We start from the raw sequence: 23,672 nt of genomic DNA, 5'->3' as shown, positions 1-23,672 counted from the left end.
ATTTGACATAAAAATGATGTATCAGGGAAAACGTTTTTCAATTTTGGGATTGCTGATGAAATAGGTCGTAAAAGGATATCATTAGGTCGAAAAGCTCAGTTTCTCAGAAACGTGCACATCTCCCTGTTATACACGTTGTACATCTTTTGCGTTTCGACGCCTTCCAGAAAACAACCAAGCCATTAGATATATCATTAAAAACTGACGATACAACGCAGTGTATACTGTTATTTTGAAATAATAGGATAAGAAAATAATATGTTTTACTTGTTTTCGACAAATTATTTCCGCGTACGAAAAACTGTCTTGCTATCGCCAATGTTGATTTTTCACTAAAATCCATTTTTAAGATCATTAACAGTGTTTTAAAGAGAATATTTTAGATATTTAATTTTCAACTTCAAAGGAAAATAGCATAAAGTGGAAACTTCAAGCTAAAGTATTGCATACATATTATTATGGTAACAAGCATAATAATATTATATTTTTGGTAACAGTTATAAAGTTTTAAAGGGGGTAAAGGTAGGCATCAATAATTACATTACGGCATCCGTGTACCGCTACACAATATCATCAACGCCTTGTGTTAAGATGACGTTATACCCCCATTTATTCGGTATAGTAAATTTTGTTCAAAATCTTAATTTAAAGCCTAAATTTTCAGTAATTACAATTCTTTGTTGGTAGTTAATTTATTTTTCGGACTATCACAGCACCCAAGACGCCGTTTTAAATATATTTTCCATCGTTCATTTAAACAAGTTTAAATTTTATACGTCTAAATTTTATAATAATTTCTATATTGCATTCAATTTGTTCTAATAATTTTCACAATTAGCTAGTTTTACATTTTACAAAAAACTGATATTTTTAGACTCGTTAATGATTAAAAAAAGTAAGCATAAAATCAATTGTCATAATTTGAATGCATAACTATAAGCTTAATTTAAAACCAACTAAACGCAAAAGTAATTATTTATACAAGAGATATTTTTTTGTGGATTTATTATTGTCATAGTGCATCATTGTAAAAGCACTTACTACCCTTTATGAATAGTAAACTAAACCCTGCATAATACAAATATTTCATAAAGTTTTATGCAAATGTGCCAACTGATTTCAAAACTAAAACTTTATATATTATTATCAGTATTTACATAATTTTGTATGTACTTTTTTTTATTATTAATAAGGCCTTTTGGGGAAACGAAAACGTCTCGCAAAGTTATCGGATTTTGATGATTTGTTTTTAATAAGGTTGGTCACTAATTATTGGTATTCATTATATTACTTATGTATAATGTGTTGTCAGTTATATTAAACATTTTTAAGATGACGTTATACCCTGAATTTTTTCAAAATATTTCTTAAAAACAAGTTATCACTGTTATCAAAAGGTAGAAAATACATTTTTTAGTATCAAGCTGAATAATGAACTTAAATAAATTGATAACGTGCTAAGTGCTAAAAATTTGAGTGAGTTTTTAAAGCTAGAAGCCCTGGTTGATATCACACAAGGTATTTATCTGCATTTTTTTTTAACTAATAGAATTGATTGTGCGTTTTTCATATTATCGGGCTTTGCAGGTTGGTTTAATATTCCGAGCTTAAGTCATTTTGTTTTTAACACAGCAATTACATATAAATTTAGTCTTTATATAAAAAAAAAATTAAAAAATGTCATTGTTTCTAAAATATTAGCATAAATGACTTGTCACACAAATGTGATAAATGTTTTTCCAGCGGCTTTATTATTAGTTTAAAAAATATGATAATATTTTGGTTGGAAATAAACGATTTTCAAAAAGGTATGACACTGTTCTGTGCACTGAAGTTTTTATCATATTTATTAAAAAAATATTTGTCGCGGTACATTTTAAAGTCATTCTTTCTTTTCAACTTGGCTAATAAATAAAATTGTCAAATTTAAGAAACAATAAAACTATGATATTATATTTTTAAATGAAGATTGGAGATATACACCCTGTACAATACTAGCGAAAACGAAACGTAGTTTATAATAATTGATTAATAAGGCATACACATTAATTTGAGAACGCATATTAATTGAAAAACGTAAAGATCTTTTCTTAACTTCGAGGGTTTTTAAAAAGCATTAAAAAAAACACTTCTATAATTATAAATCGAACCGTGTCAAAGTATTTGGTAATGGTTGAATTATTTGCCGAATATGGTTGTTTCTTCCTAATTATTAACTGCCTGCACTATCTTATTTATGTATTGACGTTTTAAATCATAATTTAAAAACGATAATTGTAAATTTTCCTACCACTGATTGAACTGCATACTGTAATACATTTATTGATCGTTTTAATACAGTTTTTATATTATGTCAGTCCATGTTTGTACCGTTGTATCTTTAAAACTTTTTCAAATATTATTAACAAAAGATCAATATCGCGAGAAATAGATGACATGTTGCTCACACTTCTGACCAATTAATTCAGAACTATTTAATTTGTTTGCAAAATTATATTGCTAAAGAGGTCGTTCGATACTTTTTCGTTTAAAATAAAAATATGTGTTGTATTTTAAACTAAAAAAAAATTGTATTTATTTTGTTTATGGTATTTCCATTAGAGTTCAGTTATATTCTAAACCGAATATACTTAACAATGTCACTATTACTAGGGCTGATGAAAAAAGCGAGATAAGTATTACATTCCATTCAAAATTTTCATTTTATCCTCATGTTGATAATATTACCAATTAAGCATATCTAAAGCTAGATAAGGTTCCATTAAATTTTAAACGTACTTGTAGGGATTTCCACGATAATTATGCTGTTGTTTTATTTTACTTAAGTACGCTCTAAACTTGAGTTAGTTTAATATGGCAAAATAGCTCTCTAAATCAATCACAGTCACTCGAAAATTCAAAATAATTTTTTTTTGCGATTTTTATGCTTCTAATGTAATGCACATAGAACCCCTCATTCTGTTTATACCTAAAAATGTACATATTTGTTTTTTGCAATTATGCCGTTAGTTAAGAGGTATATGTTAATAACATTGAAATGTTTACATTATTTTTTAAATAATGTCGTGGATTGTCCAGAATTAAGAGGGCGTCGCACCGCCCAATTTGAAGGAGTAAAGTATAGGCAATTTTTTACAAAATCTTAATTTAAATGTAAAACTGTGATGTGTAATTATTAGTTCAATAACTTGCTTAATTTTGGTTTTAGAGTAAAAGCACCCATTAAAAAATTAAAAGAAAACAATATTCCGGAAGGCAACACGGTACGTTTTTTTCATTAATCCAAGTTTAACGCTCAATACATAGTTTAGAAATAACGACTATTTTAACATTTTTAAATGACTGTAACTTTTCAAAAAATGATTTTTTTTTTTAAAAACGCACTGTCTTGCCCTCCGGAATATTGTTTTCTATTAATTTTATAATAGGTACTTTTTCTCTAAAGCCAAAATTAAGTGAGTTATTTTCAGTCTACTTAAACATGTTTTTACCACTGAAAATCACCGGTGCGACACCCTCTTAAGCTTTTAAATTTGTAGCATTATTCTACTCAACGCTAGAAATAAACCTTTATTTTACTTACCCAATATTTCAAAATATTATTGTTATGTAATTCTCTCTTGTATGATAACTAGATATTGACATACAAGAGCTAATATTTCTAATAATGTAGTTTTTTACCTCTCGTCGCTCTCAGAACTAACAAAGATAGTTTATTGTTTTAGTATCGTCTAATAGTTTTTTTCTATAGTTAGAGTATATCATTTTTTACATTTTTGGTGATATTATATTTACCTACTGTTAGTATTTTTATTTTATGTAAATTGGATTTTATTCCATAATAAAGATTATTATTTTTATTATATAATATATTGCCACTTGTAGATAACCAAATTATAGTATATTTGTTCAGAACATTGTTTATGTGTGGCCAAATCTATCGCGTCGATGAGAACCGAAAACGGTACAAAAGATGCTTGAAATTATTTTGGTAGGTCACATTTGGACTTGTATTTGCTCATTGTTTGTAAAGTTATTTTTTTATTTAACTTTTAAATAAAATGTCAATAAAAAAAAGGTCTAAATAAATATCCTATAAAATAACCAATATACTCAAATAATAACTGGAAATAACCCCATATTTTATGGTTCTTACCGCTCTATTAAAAAAAAAAAAGACAACTAACCGCAAGCGTTTTGGTCTGACACTTTATTATATAAAGAAAACATGATTAATATGTATAATAGTAATTACTAATTAATATATAATATAATATAAGTATATAAATATTTATTTTTATAAAACAGTCTTAATCAACAAAATGTCCTGATGCTCAATGATGGTTTCGAATATGAGCAATAAAATACGTATGTATATAATAATAATAATATTGTATAATAAGAAAATATTTTGGTTTAAAATATTTTACTTAAACCACGTTTTTATATAATAATAATATCGCAATAATGATTGTTTAATATTTCGTCGTTAACAATATAACATAATAATAATAATAATATTTGTCTAAACAACAAATGCACGGGATATAATAGTTGTATTGCATAGTAATATGTTGTATATAATGTAATATAATATAATAATAATACAAAGTAACTCTTGTATATTAAGTAGCTCGTATAATATGTGGTATTATAATTATTATTATCTGTTTAAGCGCATGGAGTATTATCATATACTTATATTACCAAAACCTGTTTACACGGTTAAGTTGTTATGAGTTAAACTTTATCCTGATAAACACGTGCATCATTTTGGATGTCGTTTTAAATAGGCGTACAAACAATTTTTAGACCACCGGTATGTTTAATTTTTCGAATTATTGATTGTGGCACTTTTGAATCAGTACTCGTTCTCTTCACGTCCATAGTAGGCAACTATAAATAATGATGTATTGGGTATTATATATATATATATTTTTTAGATGATGTTCAATAGATCATCTTTGATTGAATGAAATTAAGCGTGGTAGTTTTGTTCAAGCGTTAATTTAATCTCGAAGCTGTTGATTATTTATTCGTCGTCGTTCTCGCTTTGATAGGATATGTAGCGGACAGATGATTTTTCACCCGTAACCAACGACTGAAATCAAAATCAAACCATTTAATGTATATACATATAATTTAAACTCAATGATCTATAATCAATGGACAATACGAATCGGCTACACTTTTGCAAACAGAAGAAGAGAAATAAGAAGGTAACAACACTACGGTTCTGAGTTCTGACCCCTCTAAAGAAGTCGCGTGCTATTGAGGATTGTAAAGCGCCAACGATTGTAAAATAAATGCTGAAAAAATAATTAGAAACAATAAGGGTTTACTTTTTTTTCCTCCTTTGTCGGCGGACTGCGGAGTATGTACAGCAAAGGCGCGTACATGAAGTTGATTATGGCGATACCGAACAACATCCATTCAAATCCGATTGTGTTCACCAATGTTCCACTCAGTGCCGGGCCTATTTCGGAAGAAAAGAATATTTTAAATCAGCAATCCGTCTATATGTTAATGATTGCCAACAGTTATATACCTATGGCAAATCCAAGACAGAAAGCGACGTCGCCAATGGCATAAACGCTGCCGTACACTGCCGAGTGACGTATATCAACCAAGTATCCAAGTTCAGGCATCATCGACGAATCCACCATTCCAATAGCAAAGCCAAGTCCAGCGTTCGGTACAATCAAGTCGTTAAGCGCTCTCGCAGTCGGTATCTGGGTAACACAAATTACACGATTTACAATTAACTCAACAACTATTGAACATTCGTAGATCATATTATTGTGTCCATCGTCGACTTACTATCATCAAGCATATGCCAATTACAACCAATCCAATCATCGCGGCCAGCCATCTAGATAAACAACAATAAACGTGACATTTCTCGTGTGACGACTGTCGAGTTTCGAGATTGAAAATTATACCTTCCCATGCGGTGTCCAAGAGGTCCAAACAAGTTCGTGCCGATCAAATAAGAGATGCTGGCTGGTAAAAACGTTACTCCTTGCTTCAATCTACCAGCTCCCATGGTGTCCATCATCCATATGGGCAGGGACGGTTCGAGCATAGAAATTCCAGTGTTGGCGAATGTTATGGCACCTTCGGACAAAAGCCACTGTTTATTTATTCGTCCCTAAACTACCATTACTGGTTAAATGAATTTGTATTGGGTTACCGGCCGCTATGATTATGTAAGGATCCATCACCAGCGATTTCAATGATGGAGGATCTCCCTCAGTTTTCACCACCCCGGGTTGAAGAAGCAAAAGTTGTAACACTAGAACAATTCATCGAGAGCAACTGGTTAGTGTAAAAATAACAATAATGAAAATATTATACGGGTTTCCACAGACGATATCGATAATCCGTACGAAAACTTGCACGTTTCATTTTTTCAACAAAATTCAACACTTCAGTTTGGACAAATAGAGAGCTGAAATTTTGTTTTTCGTTTGGCAAATGAAACGTGCAGGTTTTTGCGAGGAGCGACCATCAGCTGTAGATGTATATTCCTGCTATTGAAAATGCCTGTAAGCATTACCTATTGACATCAGAGTTTATATAATATAATAAAACATAGTATTCGTACTTCCATCGCCTAGTGCCAGAGCCGAGAGTATTAAAAATGGAGCGGTTTTGCCCACATATTCGTACATAAAACCTCCAAACGGCGGACCGATCAACACGCCAAGAGCCAAACCACCCAATGCGATCCCCATTGCGTTTCCACGTTCCTGGTCGTCTGGGTAACGTTCGGCTAGCATGCCCATTCCTGTAATGAAAAACCATATTACAGAGTTGTTTACCCAATGCACAAACGGTCGATTATTGTGATCTATATTGTAATCACCAGAGACTGACGAACAAGATGATCCAACCCCTTGAAGGGCTCTAGCCAAAAACAACACCGAATAGCTCCGCCCGAAAGCAAATACTGAAACAACAATAAATATTATTATTCGAAAATTCAGGGTGTTGGTATAAGTTCGTCGTTTGTGGCTACACTGTTTGTCGTTACATACTTAATGTGGATATAAACATAATGAAAAATCCAGCGAACATCGGGATGCTGTAGCCAATCCTGTGCGTAAGAGGTCCGACGATAGGGTTTACCATAAGCTGCACTACGGCCTTGGAAGCAAACATGATTCCCACAGCAACCGTCTCGTGAACCAAATCGTCGTGTCTTTCCTTTTTGAGAGTAGCTTCATTTTCCTTCCATTGCGTTTCGTTACCTGGACAAATGTCAGCAATATACCCTCACGAATCGTTGTAAATCAGTTTGGTAATTCCGAAAGTTACCTGTGGGGCCGGACATGTCACCGTGTGGAACGGGTAACTCATTGGTGGGGGCGGGCGGTATAGTCACACTGAGAGGATGATCGGGGTGTTGAATGTCATAAAGGAATTCCGGCATGATCGGCACTAGAATAAAACATTTAATGATAGTCTATCCGTTAAGATGGTCAATGAAACGTCTGATTGAAGTTCAACTTGTACACTTGTCTGTATACTGTTTGTATAGATGCTGTTATTCAATAAAATCGACACAAAAAGATCTTACCTACCACAGTGAGGAGCATATTATCCAGGAGCAATGCAATTGCCACTATAACTAAAACGAGTTGGCGGGATTGGCGGCATCGGCTCAGCCATTCTTCAAACATTCCTTTAGCTGCAAGTTCTAGTTAATTATGCGATTTTTAAAATGTATTCAGATGAAACAAAACAATACAAAACATATTTAACACCATTCGAACAGAAATAATGCAAACATACCAAATTTTCCAGTCGAATACGGTTCTTATTGCCTTATCGAAGAAAGTTGTTTTGCTCTTCACATAATCTTATAGCTTTCTTTTAACCAAGCTCGTAACGCTATAAAAACAATTCGAAAAAGTGTTTTTAAGCTTGCACGTTTATCATGTAGAAACTAGTATAATATAGGATAGGTTAAGTTCAAAAGATCTGTTCTACAAATGCTAAAAGATTTGGGTCTATGTGAAAGGAATCCTATTACTTCACCATGACCGATGAGTGCTGAATAAAAATAAGAAAACCAGGCACTCTTTTTAATAACATTTGATAATATATTGCATTATACTTGACTGTACAACTGGCATCTTATAAGATATGCGCATTTTTTCCTCGAAAGAGAAAAAAGGTTTATTTATGCTCTGCCACACCAACAACATATGGGTAAGCTACCCTTTTAAGTATCTATAGGGTGATTCATCTGATGTAAGACACTCATTTTTACGGAAAATAATAAATATAAATATTTTGTACATCATGTTTAGCTTCAATGCGATAGCTGAGAAGGTATTGGTTTTATAATGATGTTTTTTTCCCTATACTTTTAGATACATATTTTACTATATTTTTCAATACTAAAAACATTTTTATCTTCATCCCTTATACGTAAAATAAGTATGGACTTGGTGTTTTTAAATAACGACATTTGTTTTTAATTCCATAAATATGTAGACGAGAATTTGTAAAAATGTAATAAGTTTTAATTTTTATTAATCTGTTCGTTTGCTATGACTTAGTAAAAGTTTTCATTTTTCTTCTAATTGTTGTCAATAATCTTTTGACATTACTAAGACTAGTAGGCATTACTTTATTTAAATGGGTAGACAAGAACCGCTTGTCTATTATTATCTCAAGTAGGTAATGAATCGCTTATCCATATAATATAAACAAAAAATATGTGTAAAGGGTGTTATTTATGTCTGATTAGCGGTGGCAGTGTTATCGACGAATATTTATTTAATAGGATCTCGCTGAGCTACTGTCATTAAAAATCGAACGAATATTGATTGATCTTAAATTCGAATCTTTACAAAGTCATAAGTGATGAACCGATTATTAAAAATTAAAAATTCAAACGACAATTTTAAAATCAAATTTTTTACTACCCAGTTATAGACTTAAAAATATGTTTTTGCATATGAAAAAACAAATTTGATAGTCCTTATACATATAAAAGATGATGTTGACAATTTTCCAAGTTTTGAAAAATATAGCAAAATATGTATATACAAGTACAGGAAAAAAATAATTTAAATATATTCATATTTTCCGAGAAAATATGTGTCTTACATCAGATGGAAATTTTAATGCATAATGCAGTCATTAATGCAAATATAAATACCCAACAAATTATATAATAGCAATAAAAAATACAAAAATTGGGTTCCCGCGATTAGCATTATTACTTAGCAGTTAGCAACATAAGAAAACAGTGGTATATGTACCAAAATTGTCAATATAATACCGAATATAAATATTAAAAAAAAATAACAACAAAAACTAATCTTATAATTGTCGATAAACATATTAATATGTGAAAAATAATAATTCTCTGTGAATCAACAACTTAGTCGTTATAAATTATAGTACTTATACAATACTCAATAGCCAATATGTACAAATAAAAATATCACAATTTAGTCTCATTATCGTTAAGTACATTCTATTTTTTATTTTACATATTAAGTAATCAACTCTTGGTTGTCTTTTAGGAACATTAGTTGTTCAAATACTTCATCGGATAATTTAGATCTGGTAGCGGACAATGTACAATGCATTTTGTATCTTAAAGTTAAGATACAAAAAATAAGATACATGTATCTTGAAAACCGAAATACAAAGTACAAAATTTATTTTGAATACGTATTTTATGTATTTTAGTTACTGACCATCGCTGACTGTACCTACACAAATAAAATCATTCAAATCTCATTGCAGTATCTTGACGGTCTTGTTGTGAATGGAAAATTTGTAATGTTTTATTAATTTAATGAAATTCTATTACCACGGATTAAATAGAAATAACCTAAAAATGAGCGAATTGCTATAATTTTTCTTAACTATGGTTTAAGCATAAGTGCAACTAGGGGGTGATAAGAAGACTTGAGCACCCCCAGACTGAAAATTAGCACCCCAAAAAATTCAAACCCCAATTCTCGATTTGTACACGTAACAATTTAATAATGTACATACTCTGTTCAACATTTTTATGTTAGAATATTTTTGTTTTCAAATATGTTATTTTGTATTTAATGGTTTGAAGATAAGAATTATATTTAGTCAAGTATACATAATTTTAGTCTTGTTGCGTCTATGGTTTTAAGGGTTTTTTTTTTTGTAAACAAAGATAATGCAAAAACAATTAACAAATTGAATGTGTAATGACAGAATTATGTGCTAAATAATTTTAATTAATATTTTCAAAAAAAAAAAAATGAATTTTATTCTTAAGTTTAAACAAAATTTTCTGGATTAGACAAATTGTTGTATGATTTTTTAAGTTAACAATATTTTTTAAATTGAGAAAAATTATTATTTGTTTGGAAAAATCCCAACAATTTTTACGTTTTTATAATAAGTAAATTTGTACCGTCAATGAAGTATTCAGTTAAAATTAAATATTCTCTTTTCAGTCCATAAAAATATGTAAAAAGCTTTATTCTAACTTCAATATTTTCATTTACCTATTTTACACATACTTGCTTACAAATATTTTCTCTCTTTATTAATTACGACTATTAATAGTGATCCATTTTGGTGAATTAAAATTTAATTTACCGAAATATAATACAACTATAGTTATCATTGCGAAAACGTTTTTTGAATGAATGTTATTGTTTCGTGCTTTTTATGTTTAAATAAGTTATTCATTTTTTTTTTTAAGTAAGACTTCCTTTTTATGAAATTTTGTTTAGTTTTTTATTACGCTATTTTGCTTTTTGGGTTTTTTTTTTAACGGTTTCCATCGGCGATATTATAATAATATGGATATAAAAAAAATATATATATATATATTGAAACTAAAACATAGATATTTAATAATCAGGTTATTGTGGTCTGATAGAATTTGTAAAAAAAAAAAATAATAAAATCATAACGTAATAAGTTATAATAATAAAATACAAGCAATGCATGCGATAAGATGGTGACAAATCGTGATGCAAAACCATCAGTTTTTATTCCACGTTAAGTCCAACCACAATTAATATTATTATAGTTAAAAAATGTCAATTTTCGTGCGCGCTCGCTCTGTACACGAACGACCGCGTTGTACGAACATGTGTACTTGTGTGTGCACACGTTTCAAACGACAACGGCCGCGCAACAGGTACTTCCTATACAATACAAACGACGGTTCCGTACACAAATGTATATACTTACGCATACACTCGTGTCTACGTAATACGTATATATATATATATATATATATATATATATATTGGTACTTTAATTCGGCAAACAATCCGGCGGTAAGCTCGAGGGTCGGATTACCTGTTACGAGTGGCGGCGGCGGCTGCAGTGGCGGTGACGGTGGTGATGGTGGTGGTGGCGGCGTGCCGCGCGATGCTGCCCGTCGGGTCCCGGTCGAGTCGGACGGTCAACCGCCGGGTGCAAAGCCCGGGGACTGTGTGTGCGTCTGGTGCTTAAACGTTAAATGCCGAACAATCACCGACGACGGCACCGGTGACTTACGTTGAGCACTTTGCCGCCATCCCCCAACACGACCGTGGCGCTTCGGTACGGCTGCGCCGCGCCGCGCCGGCACGTCCATCCCGGACGACGGGACGTTTGATCGCGCGCCCACCCAGCCAGCACCGCCCACGCACCGCGCGGCGTCAGATATTATGCATTTAACATTTACCGTGCCGCCGCCGCCGCAGGCCCACTTTTGCCGGTCCGCCCCGTCGCCCTATCGCGTTTCTCGAGTGCTGCGGTCGGCGTTCCATTAACATTCGGGCCCTTCTAACTTGTTGAATAGACAATTAATTGAAAACTTCCGTTAAAAAGGGCAGCTGCTGTATTATATTATACTCGACAGTCACTCCATTATATATATATATACTTCACTCGGGTCGACCCTCGCTACCCTTTGTTCGCTTTTGAAGAGTGGCCACTTGATGTTTATCCCGCTTTTTCCTTTCTGCTTTTATTTTCCTTTTTCCGTTCCGTTTCCTTTTTTTTTCTTCCCCAAAATCATCCGAGCACGACTGTACGACCAACTATTATTGCCTATTATTATTATTATTTTTTTTTTCATATAATAACTGGATGACGGATTTGCGTGTAGAAATATAAACGTTTTTGAATAACGTCAAGACATTGAAAGGCTACGAGTGATCATATATAAATATATATTTTTTTTGATGCGACGATTAAAGATACAGGTATTACAAACGTTATTAATTTTATTTTTTACCATTGTGACAACTGAAAAATATTGTTTTTTTTTATTATTATTTTAATTATCGTTTAAATATTGTAATAAATTTAAACTGATTTTTAATAATACTTAACAACGTTTAGTCAGATACAGTCAAACAATTTGTCAGATATTTAGTTTTTGGCCAAATAAATTATTGTAAAATATGGAAATTGTTTTGCCTCGTGGTTATAATATTTATATATTTTTTTTATAAATTCTCAACAAAAAAAAAACCTTAGGAAATATTAATAATCGTACATTTTTGTATGGAAATGAATATTATATTTTTTTCCGTTTAGTATGTATTTTTTTATAATTGTTTTGTAGAATATTGTTAATTTTTTTTTTTTTTTGTAGAACTTTTCTCTGTATTTTTACAGTTTACATCGTTTTTAAAATAATTGTAAATTCACTTTTCATATTGATATTTCTCATTTATATCCACTATGAAATTTTATAACAACAAATTACTCAACATTTTGTACACTCCTTATGTTTATTTTTAGAAAATATTTAATTTGAAAAGTCAAAATTATATTAGTTAAATTATATTATAATACTTAGTTTAATAATATTGTAAGATTTATATTTAATCACTGTCAATATTAGTAGTTACTTAAATCATCATCATTTAGCGGGGTTGATCAGTTATATTTTAATAAATAACTAAGTTTATCTATTTTTTGTACAAACCGGCATCATTGTATTGTTTTTCAATTACCAAACGTAAACTTTTAATTTTTACAGGCACATAATTATTTAAGCAAACTCGAGAGGTGGTCACCTAATTTTAGACATAAGAATCAGAAAACTACCGTACTTATAAGCCACCCTTATTGCTTTTTTTTTAAATAGATAAATATTTAATTTTTGCAAACATTAAAAAACAATTTCAAACGTTTTTCAGCCGAGTCTGCAACCACGAAAGAGCATTTTCATGTCTCGTTGAAGTGCCGAATAAATTTAGAGTAGTGGTGGAATTATAGATAATGATATAGTATATAAAGAAGCAGTAACAAAATTAGTATAGTGGATAACTATAACTAGTGTAGTGTTTAATATTTGGCTTGAAACAATTCATAGTGAATTTGGGCCCTTAAACTATTTTGAATTTATCATTTAGTTCTAATTTGAAAGTACAACATATCTCTTATCTCTTATCTCCTATACCTTACCCCTATCTTCTACCCTATCTCTCACCCCTATCTCCCCCCTATCACTCACCCCTATCTCCTACCCTTATCTACAACCTCCTATCTCCCACCCCAACCCCATCGCCGGGTGTTAACGCTTTTTTCGGTTATGTGCCAGAGCTAAGACTTGAAAATGTCAAACTTATATTTTAAAGAACTTATGTATAATAATAATTAGAAACATACACGGATAGTTTAACAAGTAATAGTATTGAAACATAAATTACATTGACAAGCAATAATATTTAATAAAATAATAATAACTAGAAGAGCAAGAACAACAGTGAGAACTCAGAGTCTTCATACTTCTTATTAAAGTTTCATTCATTCAAAAGATTGTCGGTCGGGTATGTATAGAAAAGATTATTTAACTTGATAGTTGCACTATTAACTTTTAAATGTATTCTTTCGAAAACCCGAAGGTTATCAGTTGTACCTTGAATTAATTTTAATAAAAACCCAATTCCTAGCTGTTTATCTTGTCAGCATTTAAGTGATGGTAAGGTTAGCTGCTAAGAAATGGAGGTCATAACTGTGTTTGGAGTGTTTAATATTAACAAAAAAAAACCACCAAAAGATAGAAATCTGTTCTGAATCCGATCTAACCGTCTAATATCTCTTTTAATATACGAAGACCACAATATAATGGAACTATATACATTTCTTATAATCGCAATTTTTTTTTAAACATTACAAACCTAAGCTTAGCAAAAGCACATAGGTTGATTACACAAAACCCAAATAACCCTAACCCAAATAATTAATTCCGGTTCAAATACCTGTATTGTTTAGTATTAAGTTAGTAATAAGAAATATAAAAAAGGTAATTTTAAAATTTCTAAAAGGTACAAAAATCTATTGTGAATTCATGGTAAAACAATTTACACGAAGAAAACTCTGACGTCACACGTCTTATAATGTGATTTCAATCGTAAAATGCTTTCCTTGAAAATATGGAAAAATAAGACACCCACGACTTAAATTCGTTGTACCTACTCAAAAGTCTTTTACGTCACACCTCGAGGACAGAATTGCACAATTCACGAAATGTGTACTTTAAATAAATTTTGTTTAATGTATTCAGTCCCAACCTGACCTAATCGATTATTTATTTCAGAACCTCTTAACGACACTATAAGCATTATTCAGAGTAGGATAATATATTATAGCAACTTAACAAAAAGTATTTTATCCCATCATTATAATATAACATATAAAATTTATTTTACTATATTTTAATAACACTAGTTGAATTTTGCAGTTAACTGAAAGTGTATCTAAACTAATTATTACCGTTTATTTAAAACCATTCGCTGAAAATCGTATTAAAAATATTAAATATACAATATAAAATTGTTCGTGTGGCTTTTAAGGATTTACTTATTTCCATTCTTTAATTTTTGTGTTTTGTGATAGTGTTTTTTTTAGTATCTTCTTCGCCACTATACATTTAACCAATAAGATTATAGGTTTTCAACTGTCTTGTTTATCTAACCGAGTCCATATAATTTTTTGTGTATGTGTGTACAGTGCACTTTATATAATTGAAAATTTCACGATTGAGTGCACATATACATTACATTATACACTATATTATGTTTGCTGAATAATACATTTAAGTTAGCATTTTTCAATGCTTCAAATGTAGGTACCTAAAACATATGATTATCTTATTTTATGGAGTTGGTGAATTATTGTTATTGCTTTTTTACCGAATAAGGGTTTAAAAAAAAATACTTGGATTGGACATTTAATCAGAGGCCCAATAGTGTTTGGTACTTTTATAATTTTATCCATCGCTATAAATATGTTCCTAGGTTAGGTTAACTTTTCACTTATAAATATTTTTCGAACTTAATCAAACGCAAGCATGTTTTAGTTTTTAAGTATCTTACCAAAAATATTGGGATCAGCGCCACTAATATAGATATTTTACATCATAATGAAAGCTGTTGTAAATCGCAATTTAAATTAAAATGTCGCCTCAACAAAAATGTGTTATCTTTGTGTGTATTATTTTTTATAATACGAGTATATACTCTTTACATAAGCTATACTTCAGTGGAATTTTATTGCAATAAACGGTACTCTTATTAATTCATATATTATGTCATTCTACTTTTTACAGACAAAAACAATACATTTTACAGCTTCTTAAATAATTTTTTTAATGTTTAAAGGAAGGCAAACCTCAGTAGTCCAAAAAAAAAAGGTGTCCAAAAATAAAACAATTGTAAACGTTGGAAAATTAATTTTTTTTTTTTTAGTTTGTTATAATACTAATCTGGAAATAAAAAAAAAAGAAATAAAAATATTGTTTTGAAAATTTACTTTCGAGTAGTTGAACTTAAACACAGTTTGGTTGCTAATTTTTATTTTTTAATTTTGCTTCGATGCGGAGCTGAGGTTTAACTATGATGTGAGGTTATTTTTGTCTGTAGTCGCTGTAATTTTTTTAAACTGGACCAGCTATAATTTCGAGAAAAATGGTCGGATTGACTTGAAGTTTATAAGGATTATTTATATGGTGTGCCCTTAAACAGCATGGGGGGGGAAGTTGTTTGTGTTTTTTAACCATTGTTTTAGGAATTTTAGTTGAACATTTGTAAGAAGGTAGGACTCATATGTAACCATAACATAGTGAGCAGAGAAAAAAATTTGGACTATAGTTTTTTTTATTTGTATAGGCTTAAAATAATTACAATGTACAAATAATACCAACAACAACATTTGGTCTATGTACACGACTAATAATTTGCTGCGCAACGTCAATAAACAATAGCCATAACTTTTAAGTCAATTCAAACAGTTTTTTTTCTTAATAAAGTTCAGCAATTTCTTCAGAAATTAATTTTTATTTTATGTTTGAAGTAACTTTTTAAATAAATAAAAATTATCCACAGCATTTTCGCAAACGGCTGCTGTGGAAAAATTCCATTTGTCGACCAATTTGAATGTATGTTTATATTATTATTATTAGTATTTATTTAATACCAAAAAGGAAAATTCAAACATAAGTTCATACTACTATCTAATATTCTCTTCTAGATATTAAACTATTTATGTCTGAATTGTTTGACCAACATTAAAAAAAAATGCATTATGTTAATACAACTACTGAATTTTTTTTCGACCGGTTATTATAAAATTTAATCCCGGCTATTAGGTTGTATTTTTCCGTTTTAAAAAAATTATAAAATACAAATTTTAATTAAAATAAAAAAAACCCATTTGTTAAAAAAAAACTCATTTATTATTTAGTATAAAATACTACTAGTAGGAAAATGGTCAAACGGAATTACATACATATTTTTATTATAATTATTTGTATCATTAATATACAAATGAGTTTGCCGATGTAATAAGCTAATATTCTGTTCTAAATTTACCTAACACATACAAACACATACATTAGTACATAATATACATGTACCTGTACATACATATATTTATTTGTGTAACAAATAAATGTAATATTTAAACAGCAAAAAAAACATCAGCAGCATTATTTAAAACCGTGGACCTGAGCAGCACTACTTTATCCCTACATAAAAGTTTTCCTGGTTGAAAAATTTAATTTTTTTTTGTGGTTTGAATCAATTTTGACAAATATTTTTTTTTATATTGACACAGATACATTGCTACGTTGTTACTTTCCTTGACAAATATTTTATTTGTTTTTGTAAACAAATTTTAACGGTGTAAAAATTGTTGTAATATAGTCATGTTAATATGCAGTTGTTTGTAATTAGTGTGATAACTGACTGCGATGGTCGTTATCGGATACAGATACATCCGATGGACAACAGCGATGGACCACAACTTTTTCTTGAAGTGCGATTTGCATGGACAAGTTATTACACGTTGTTTATACCTAAAACCAAATCAAATAATTTAAAAAAATACTTTAAATTTATCTATGTTTTAGATTTTTTAGTCGAGTTCCCGCTAGAATACTATGAGTTGGTTAGAGCCATTTTATACGTTTTTTTGTCATTTTTTGAAACTAAGGGAAAGAAAATTTTTGAAAAAGTCGTGTCAATTATTCATTTAAAAAGGCAATTGAGCTCTTACCCAACCTAACGTTGAGATATATAATAAAAACGTATAATACTACAAATTCTAAGACCCATAAATTATGGTTATGAGTCATAATCAACTTGTTACTGATAATTTTATGTTAATGAACTATGATCACTTAGATTCCCTTTGATAATATAAAACCTAATAGGATTGGACTAGAAACAAACCTAGGCACTATTTACATTACAAATTTGTTGTTTAAACAAAAATGTAAATGGTCTTGAAGGATAAAAATATAATAAAAAATATTTCCATAAAAGCTCAAATGTCAAGTAATCGTCAAGTTGTCAAAATATCAAGTAAATATAAAATAATCTATTTTTAATTTGAACGAATAAATAAGTATAAAAATATTCAAATACTTTTTCAATTTAAACTAAACATTTTTATATTAAAAAAAAAAAAAAATTCATTTTTAATTAGCTTAGGGGCCAAATTTCCATCGACTTTGGAAGTCTCACAATTTTGTCACAGCGAAAGCATTTTTTTAACACTAAAATTGCTTTTAATCATAGAAAAAATTAAACTATGATTACAACAAGGGCCCAAATTTTGTTTTTTTCAGAAGACACAAAAAACTATACTAGGTACATTTATTTTAAACGAAAACTTTATAATTTCGCCTAATTTATTACTAATGAATGGGTTGATTTAATTTATAAAATATTTATTTTTTATTTTAGTTTAGCCTAATTAATTTTTTAAAAGTTCCCTGAAAAAAACCAAAATTCGAAATTCGGTCCTTGTTATCATAAGCACCTCAAACGTTTTATGATACATTTATTCGATTATAGTTGATTTTTAAAAACTAATTTTAGAATGATCCTCAATAATAGGTTATATTATTTCTTAATAAAATTACCATTAAGATTTTTCTCGATAATTCCTGCCTGGGTAATAGTTGAAAAACACACACACACAAAAAGGGAGAAAAATTGTTGACAAAAAACAAACGAGAAGTTATTTTTAATGTATACATTTTTCCTATGAGTAAAAGCCATTTCACTGTGACAAAATTACTATTATATATCTTTTTTTCAGTTTAAAGAATATTTACAATCTATGCTACGAGGTATAATAAGCAAATAGTTACATTAATTTATAAATACAGAAAAAATTAAAACGGTGATATAATATGAAGAGGGAGACACAATCGCCTTTTATGAATTAAAAATATTATGATTACTTGTTAGATAAACTGACATGTATATTATTTTCCCTAGAAAAATGTATTTTTTTGGCGTAGTTTCAAATAATGACAAACAATTTATAAAATGGCTTTAATCAACCTACAATATTAAAGTAACCGGGAACCCGGTTAAAATCCCTAATTCAAGGAAAATTTAAAGCTTTTTTTTAGATTATATGATTTGATTTTTAGTAAAAACAACGTGAAATGATATTGTCATCTATAATACATAACGTATAGGTCAGCTTCCAAATAATAATGCGGATATTATTTTTTTTTTAAATAGAGTACTGGTTTATAATTATTATATGTAACAATATTATACCGATTTATATACCCTCTACAATACCCGTGGAGGGTGTTCGAAAGCAGAGTTCACCGCCGAGGCCAGACAAACTAACGCTTCGTTGTCGAGGCAGAATCGACTGACGGGTCTATTCTAAGAGGATACGAGTAACCAGATGAAGAATCTGACCGTACAAATGGCGAGAAAAAGAAGCGATCAATAAAACGGACAGGAAATGTTCACATACCAAAAATACTTATAAAATCATTAAAGATAATTACAGATTACTGTCTGGACACACGTATTTTATTTAAAAAATATATTAAAACTTGTCATATATAATATATGTATATATTTTTTTTGAGCGGGATTAAATCGCAACGACAAAAATCGCTCAACAAAATCATATCGAAAATGTATTATAATATTATGCTTGAATGTGTTTTGTAAATCTTACATACCTAACATTATAAATTTGGATTCAATTTAATATCAAGTAAATTGGTTTTTATCCAGTACATATGTATATATATATATATATATATATATATATATATATTTTTTTCTGTACGGTTAGTTTTAAATTACATACATTTTATATTACATTTTATGTTATCAGAGATGTTCTCTGATAGCATAAAACCATAAAGTGATAGATTGCTATACTTAGTTTACATATCACAAACATAATAATACAAGTTATACTATATCTAAACTATAAATTGTATTTAATTAAAATGTGTAAATATTATAATATGTTTAACAATAAACATATATAATTTGGTTTTGATATGTTTATAAGTATTCGATGAAGAGGACCTAGTCTCAATTCCGACTGAAGTATCACCAGTGCTGATTATGTCCAAGAACGATCTGACGGCAATGGGCTACAGACGATTTGTCGAAGAATATGTTTTTGTTCGGGATTTTTATAGAACGTATTTATTGTGAATAATATTATGAAATTTGTATTAAATGAGTGTCTTGAACCAGAGCGTGTAATTATTATTGTATATATTTTACTCCCTCTCAACACAGCTGTTATTTTCCTCATCCTTATAAGGGTGTATATCCATTTATTTAAGATACTTAATTTTTTTAGCTTCGATGCGTAGTAGAGAAGATATTGTTCTTACAATGATGCATTTTTATTTATGTCTAGACTCACGAAATCTTCTAAACAGCTGAACTAATTTTTTCGTGTAGTAGCTCTATGGGTCAGAAATCGTACGTGAAAAGTACATTGTTGGACCAAAAAATGTAAAAGTTCACCTTTTACCTTATCCTTTAAAATAGAGAAAAACACTCAAGCCATTTACATTTTTCAACTTTAAATTACGGTGCACTATAACTTAGTCTCAGACTTAAAATAAAAATATTTTAGTTATTTTCTCAGAAATTGTTTTGTGTGTAAGACTTGATATACAAATTAACATAAAGTTCAAAATAAATTTAACAATATTGTTAGTTAGCACAGGGTGTATTGTTTAAATTATTTACAGAATTAGCGATTATTTTTGTGTTTTATTATTAGCTTTGCCAAGGTTTGAAAGTTTTCCATCTTCTAGCACTCTATCTTCACAGCCCAGAAGACGAAAGATGAATAGCTTTCGAAACGTCAGCAAAGTCAATATGTTATTTTAGGTAGCTGTAACCAATCTAAAGTTATGCTGAGGTATAATGATTGACTGTCTTTGCAAAATTAATTAAATATTAGTCACTTAATGGTTACACAAATTGAGTCTAGAGTTAAATGTGTCAAATTGCCAATCTACGTCCTTTTCTCGTTCACGTGACCATTACATGTTTGTTTATGAAATAAATAGTCTACCTATACGTGTTGTATCCTCTAAAAAATACCTAGGCATTATTTACACCGGTAATGTTTGCCTTCACAAACACATAGAGTAGGTATATATCATGTAAAGCACTAAAGGTCCTAGAATTTAATTAAACGTACCACGGCTGAGTTCAAAACGCATAATTAATTAAATCCTTTTTACTGTTTAATGGTCAGATGGATTCTAGTATCCGGTTCGGTGATTTAGGATCCTCTCATCGCTTTAGACTCTGCTGAACTATAGTAGGATACACCGGAAGTTTCTAGAACAGTCTGGTTAACATCCCTACAAGGGTTATATGCGGTGACTTAGGTTATCCAAAACTACCGGCTGAAATTAATTTCCATGGCCCTTTTACATCATCCCCTTACCATACCCTGTGCCATATGCTTCTACACCACACGATTAATTATGGTAATAATCACTCCCTACGTCGTACGATGCGCATCGCCAATAACTTTGCTCTTTTCTGAATATATATGTATGTTCTTATATAATTATTATACATAATATATATTTTCTGTTTATTGAATTTTTTTTTTTTTTGTTTTCACCGTATTTTTACTCGTTTTGTATACACGTCATATTTTCAATTTGTACTGTACGTTGAACTTGCCCCGTTGAAATATAACAACAATAGCCACCTTTGCCTTAGACAAACCCGTACCAAGCGCGGTTAGGCCAATATTCGATAAACGTTATTCGAAATAAATTACTATTAAATATTATACTTGCGTACCGTTGCAGACCTCCACTGTGCTTGGATTCGTTTTTTCTACGCTATTAATTCTTACCGAAAATACCATCTACGTTATAGGATTTTGGTAAAGTCCAAGTGAGAAGTGCTACATGTTAGACCCAAACCAACAATCAATTTTTTCAACTACTCACCGTCGTCCAGACTGCGTCCACTAGAGGTTGGGTATATGTCGTGTAGCTGGATAAAATATAACCCTCGTTGGCATGAAAACTTTTCCTCATGACTTGCACGTCAATTATTATTATCCCGGGCCAATGCTTGTATTATGATATCCATTTTCCCCGTCTGGGGAGCTCTGCAACGCAAGTTTATAATATTACTTCACCGTCGCTGTATATTTTGCACAATGCGGCAAAAGGCTTGTATATAATATTGTGTTTGGCTTGTATATAATATTGTGTTTGTCATGTGTCAAAAGCAGGACTCTGCGGAATCACAGGCCGACCCTCGTCGATTTTTAGCGGTATTGTTTTTTCCATTTTCCGCGTTTGTCTACTTGAAAAACAATATAATATTATGCCACTGCCGTCAGCCCGGTGGGAGCCGTTTTTGTCAAAACAACCGAAGTCACGTACAATGTTCGTAATTAATCACTCGTCGTACCACCGATTGTCATCAGACATTCCAAGTGGTCATCAATCAAACCACAACACACACACACACACACAACTCGCATTCGATATAATTGATTTCCAGTACACATATTGTACACAACTCGACTGTGCATATATAGCTAAAAAAAAGAGAAATTCGAGCCGAAAGAGGAACCGCATGTTCTTGTTCCCTGAAAAATACACATAGGAAAAAGCCAGGAAATTTACAATTTTATTTTGTTATAATTCTTAGACGATTATGATTAATATTAATCATAATCACAATATTGTACATAGTAAATTCGTTTTAAGTTTCCGTATCAAGTTAAGTTCATATTGTTATGTTTTACGTCCAGAGGAAAAGGAGAGCATTATAAATACACAGTTGATGTAGAAGAGTAAATCGAAAAAAAAATGTTGTCTGTCTTCCCGTGGTCAGATTTTAATATTAAGATAACAAAACATAGTGGACTTTTATTACACATAATTGGACGTAAAAGTTAAATTGCACGTTGAGAATGATAATACTGTTATTTAATTATCTTTCAAATTGGCGTGATGCCTATATATGTAAGGCAGTAGGGCCAAATAGTTAAATAATTAGCAAAAATCCAATATTTGACAAAATGGTGAAATATTTCAAACTTCAAACGCTAACCAAACTACATTATTGAATTTTCATTAAGTTATAAAAATTGAAAATATACTTAATGGAATAATTTGTTTAATAATATTTCATATTTCTTATTCAATTCAATTTAAATGCCTTCAACGAGTATGGAAAATATTTTTATATCTACACAGCAATTAAAAAATAATAATATTTTCTAAATATTGTACTGAGCTTACGAAATAGTTTTGAAATGAATATTATAAAATTAAGTTTTTGAAAAAAATATGATGTAATAACAATTTTGGCAAAATAAAAAATATTCATATAATTTTTTTAAATATTATTAAAATATATTATTTTTGTTTAGGAAGACACGCTATAATCTATCAATTTTTTTTAAAACAATTATTTAAACTATTATTTAAGTGGAAATATTTTGACACGTGGACTAAAAAATAATAAGGTTTTTTTAATAGTATTGGCAGAGTATTATGTTTAATTTCATGTTTCATTCTGATATGGCACTTTACCCATGGTAAATTTAACAGTTCAAAATCTGTGAGGAGATCTCGAATTAGACTTGTTCAACATAATGTTTATTAGGTATAAAAAATAGTAGGTACTATACAATTCTTAACATTAAAAAACAACAGAGGTATAGAAATAAATAAGTAGATATATTTATAGAAAAACAAATGTATAAAAATTTTCATAATTTCTATAAAGAGAAAAAGTGAGGTAGAAAATATACAGTTTCAATTCTAGATATGATTTACCCTTTTTGCAAAATAAATGAGGTTTTACCAGATTTCAATAGCTTTTCATTTCCCATTGCCCTATACTGATATTAGATCAACT

The 23,672-nt window shown here is 29.9% G+C and overlaps 1 protein-coding gene across 3 annotated transcripts; it reads right to left on the bottom strand.

Moving 5' to 3' along the window:
- Positions 1-4,435: 4,435 nt before the first annotated feature.
- On the bottom strand, positions 4,436-21,873 carry LOC126844963 (synaptic vesicular amine transporter). Of its 3 annotated transcripts, none has more exons than XM_050583499.1 (13): positions 11,326-11,468; positions 7,798-7,896; positions 7,587-7,702; positions 7,321-7,443; positions 7,041-7,253; positions 6,869-6,952; positions 6,608-6,790; positions 6,194-6,295; positions 5,943-6,117; positions 5,821-5,872; positions 5,549-5,732; positions 5,343-5,476; positions 4,436-5,101 (listed from the first exon to the last, which is right to left on the bottom strand). In XM_050583499.1, the coding sequence occupies exons 4-13, from the start codon at positions 7,433-7,435 to the stop codon at positions 5,033-5,035; spliced, it is 1,311 nt and encodes a 436-aa protein (XP_050439456.1). In that variant the 5' UTR covers positions 7,436-7,443; positions 7,587-7,702; positions 7,798-7,896; positions 11,326-11,468; the 3' UTR covers positions 4,436-5,032. The 3 variants fall into 3 exon arrangements, with proteins under 3 accessions (XP_050439456.1, XP_050439455.1, XP_050439454.1); XM_050583498.1 differs by lacking the exon at positions 11,326-11,468 and adding an exon at positions 21,740-21,873 and having other exon boundaries at positions 4,439-5,101; positions 7,583-7,702; XM_050583497.1 differs by having other exon boundaries at positions 4,439-5,101; positions 7,583-7,702.
- Positions 21,874-23,672: the final 1,799 nt, after the last annotated feature.

Source organism: Adelges cooleyi, unplaced genomic scaffold (genome assembly GCF_023614345.1).
Source record: "Adelges cooleyi isolate 19-005CV unplaced genomic scaffold, UGA_ACOO_1.1 ACOO_flye_CR_arks_rails_tigmint_CR_PRNA_651, whole genome shotgun sequence".
NCBI lineage: Eukaryota > Metazoa > Arthropoda > Insecta > Hemiptera > Adelgidae > Adelges > Adelges cooleyi.
Note: the sequence above shows the minus strand (reverse complement) of the source record. Positions and strands in the feature narration are given on the sequence as shown.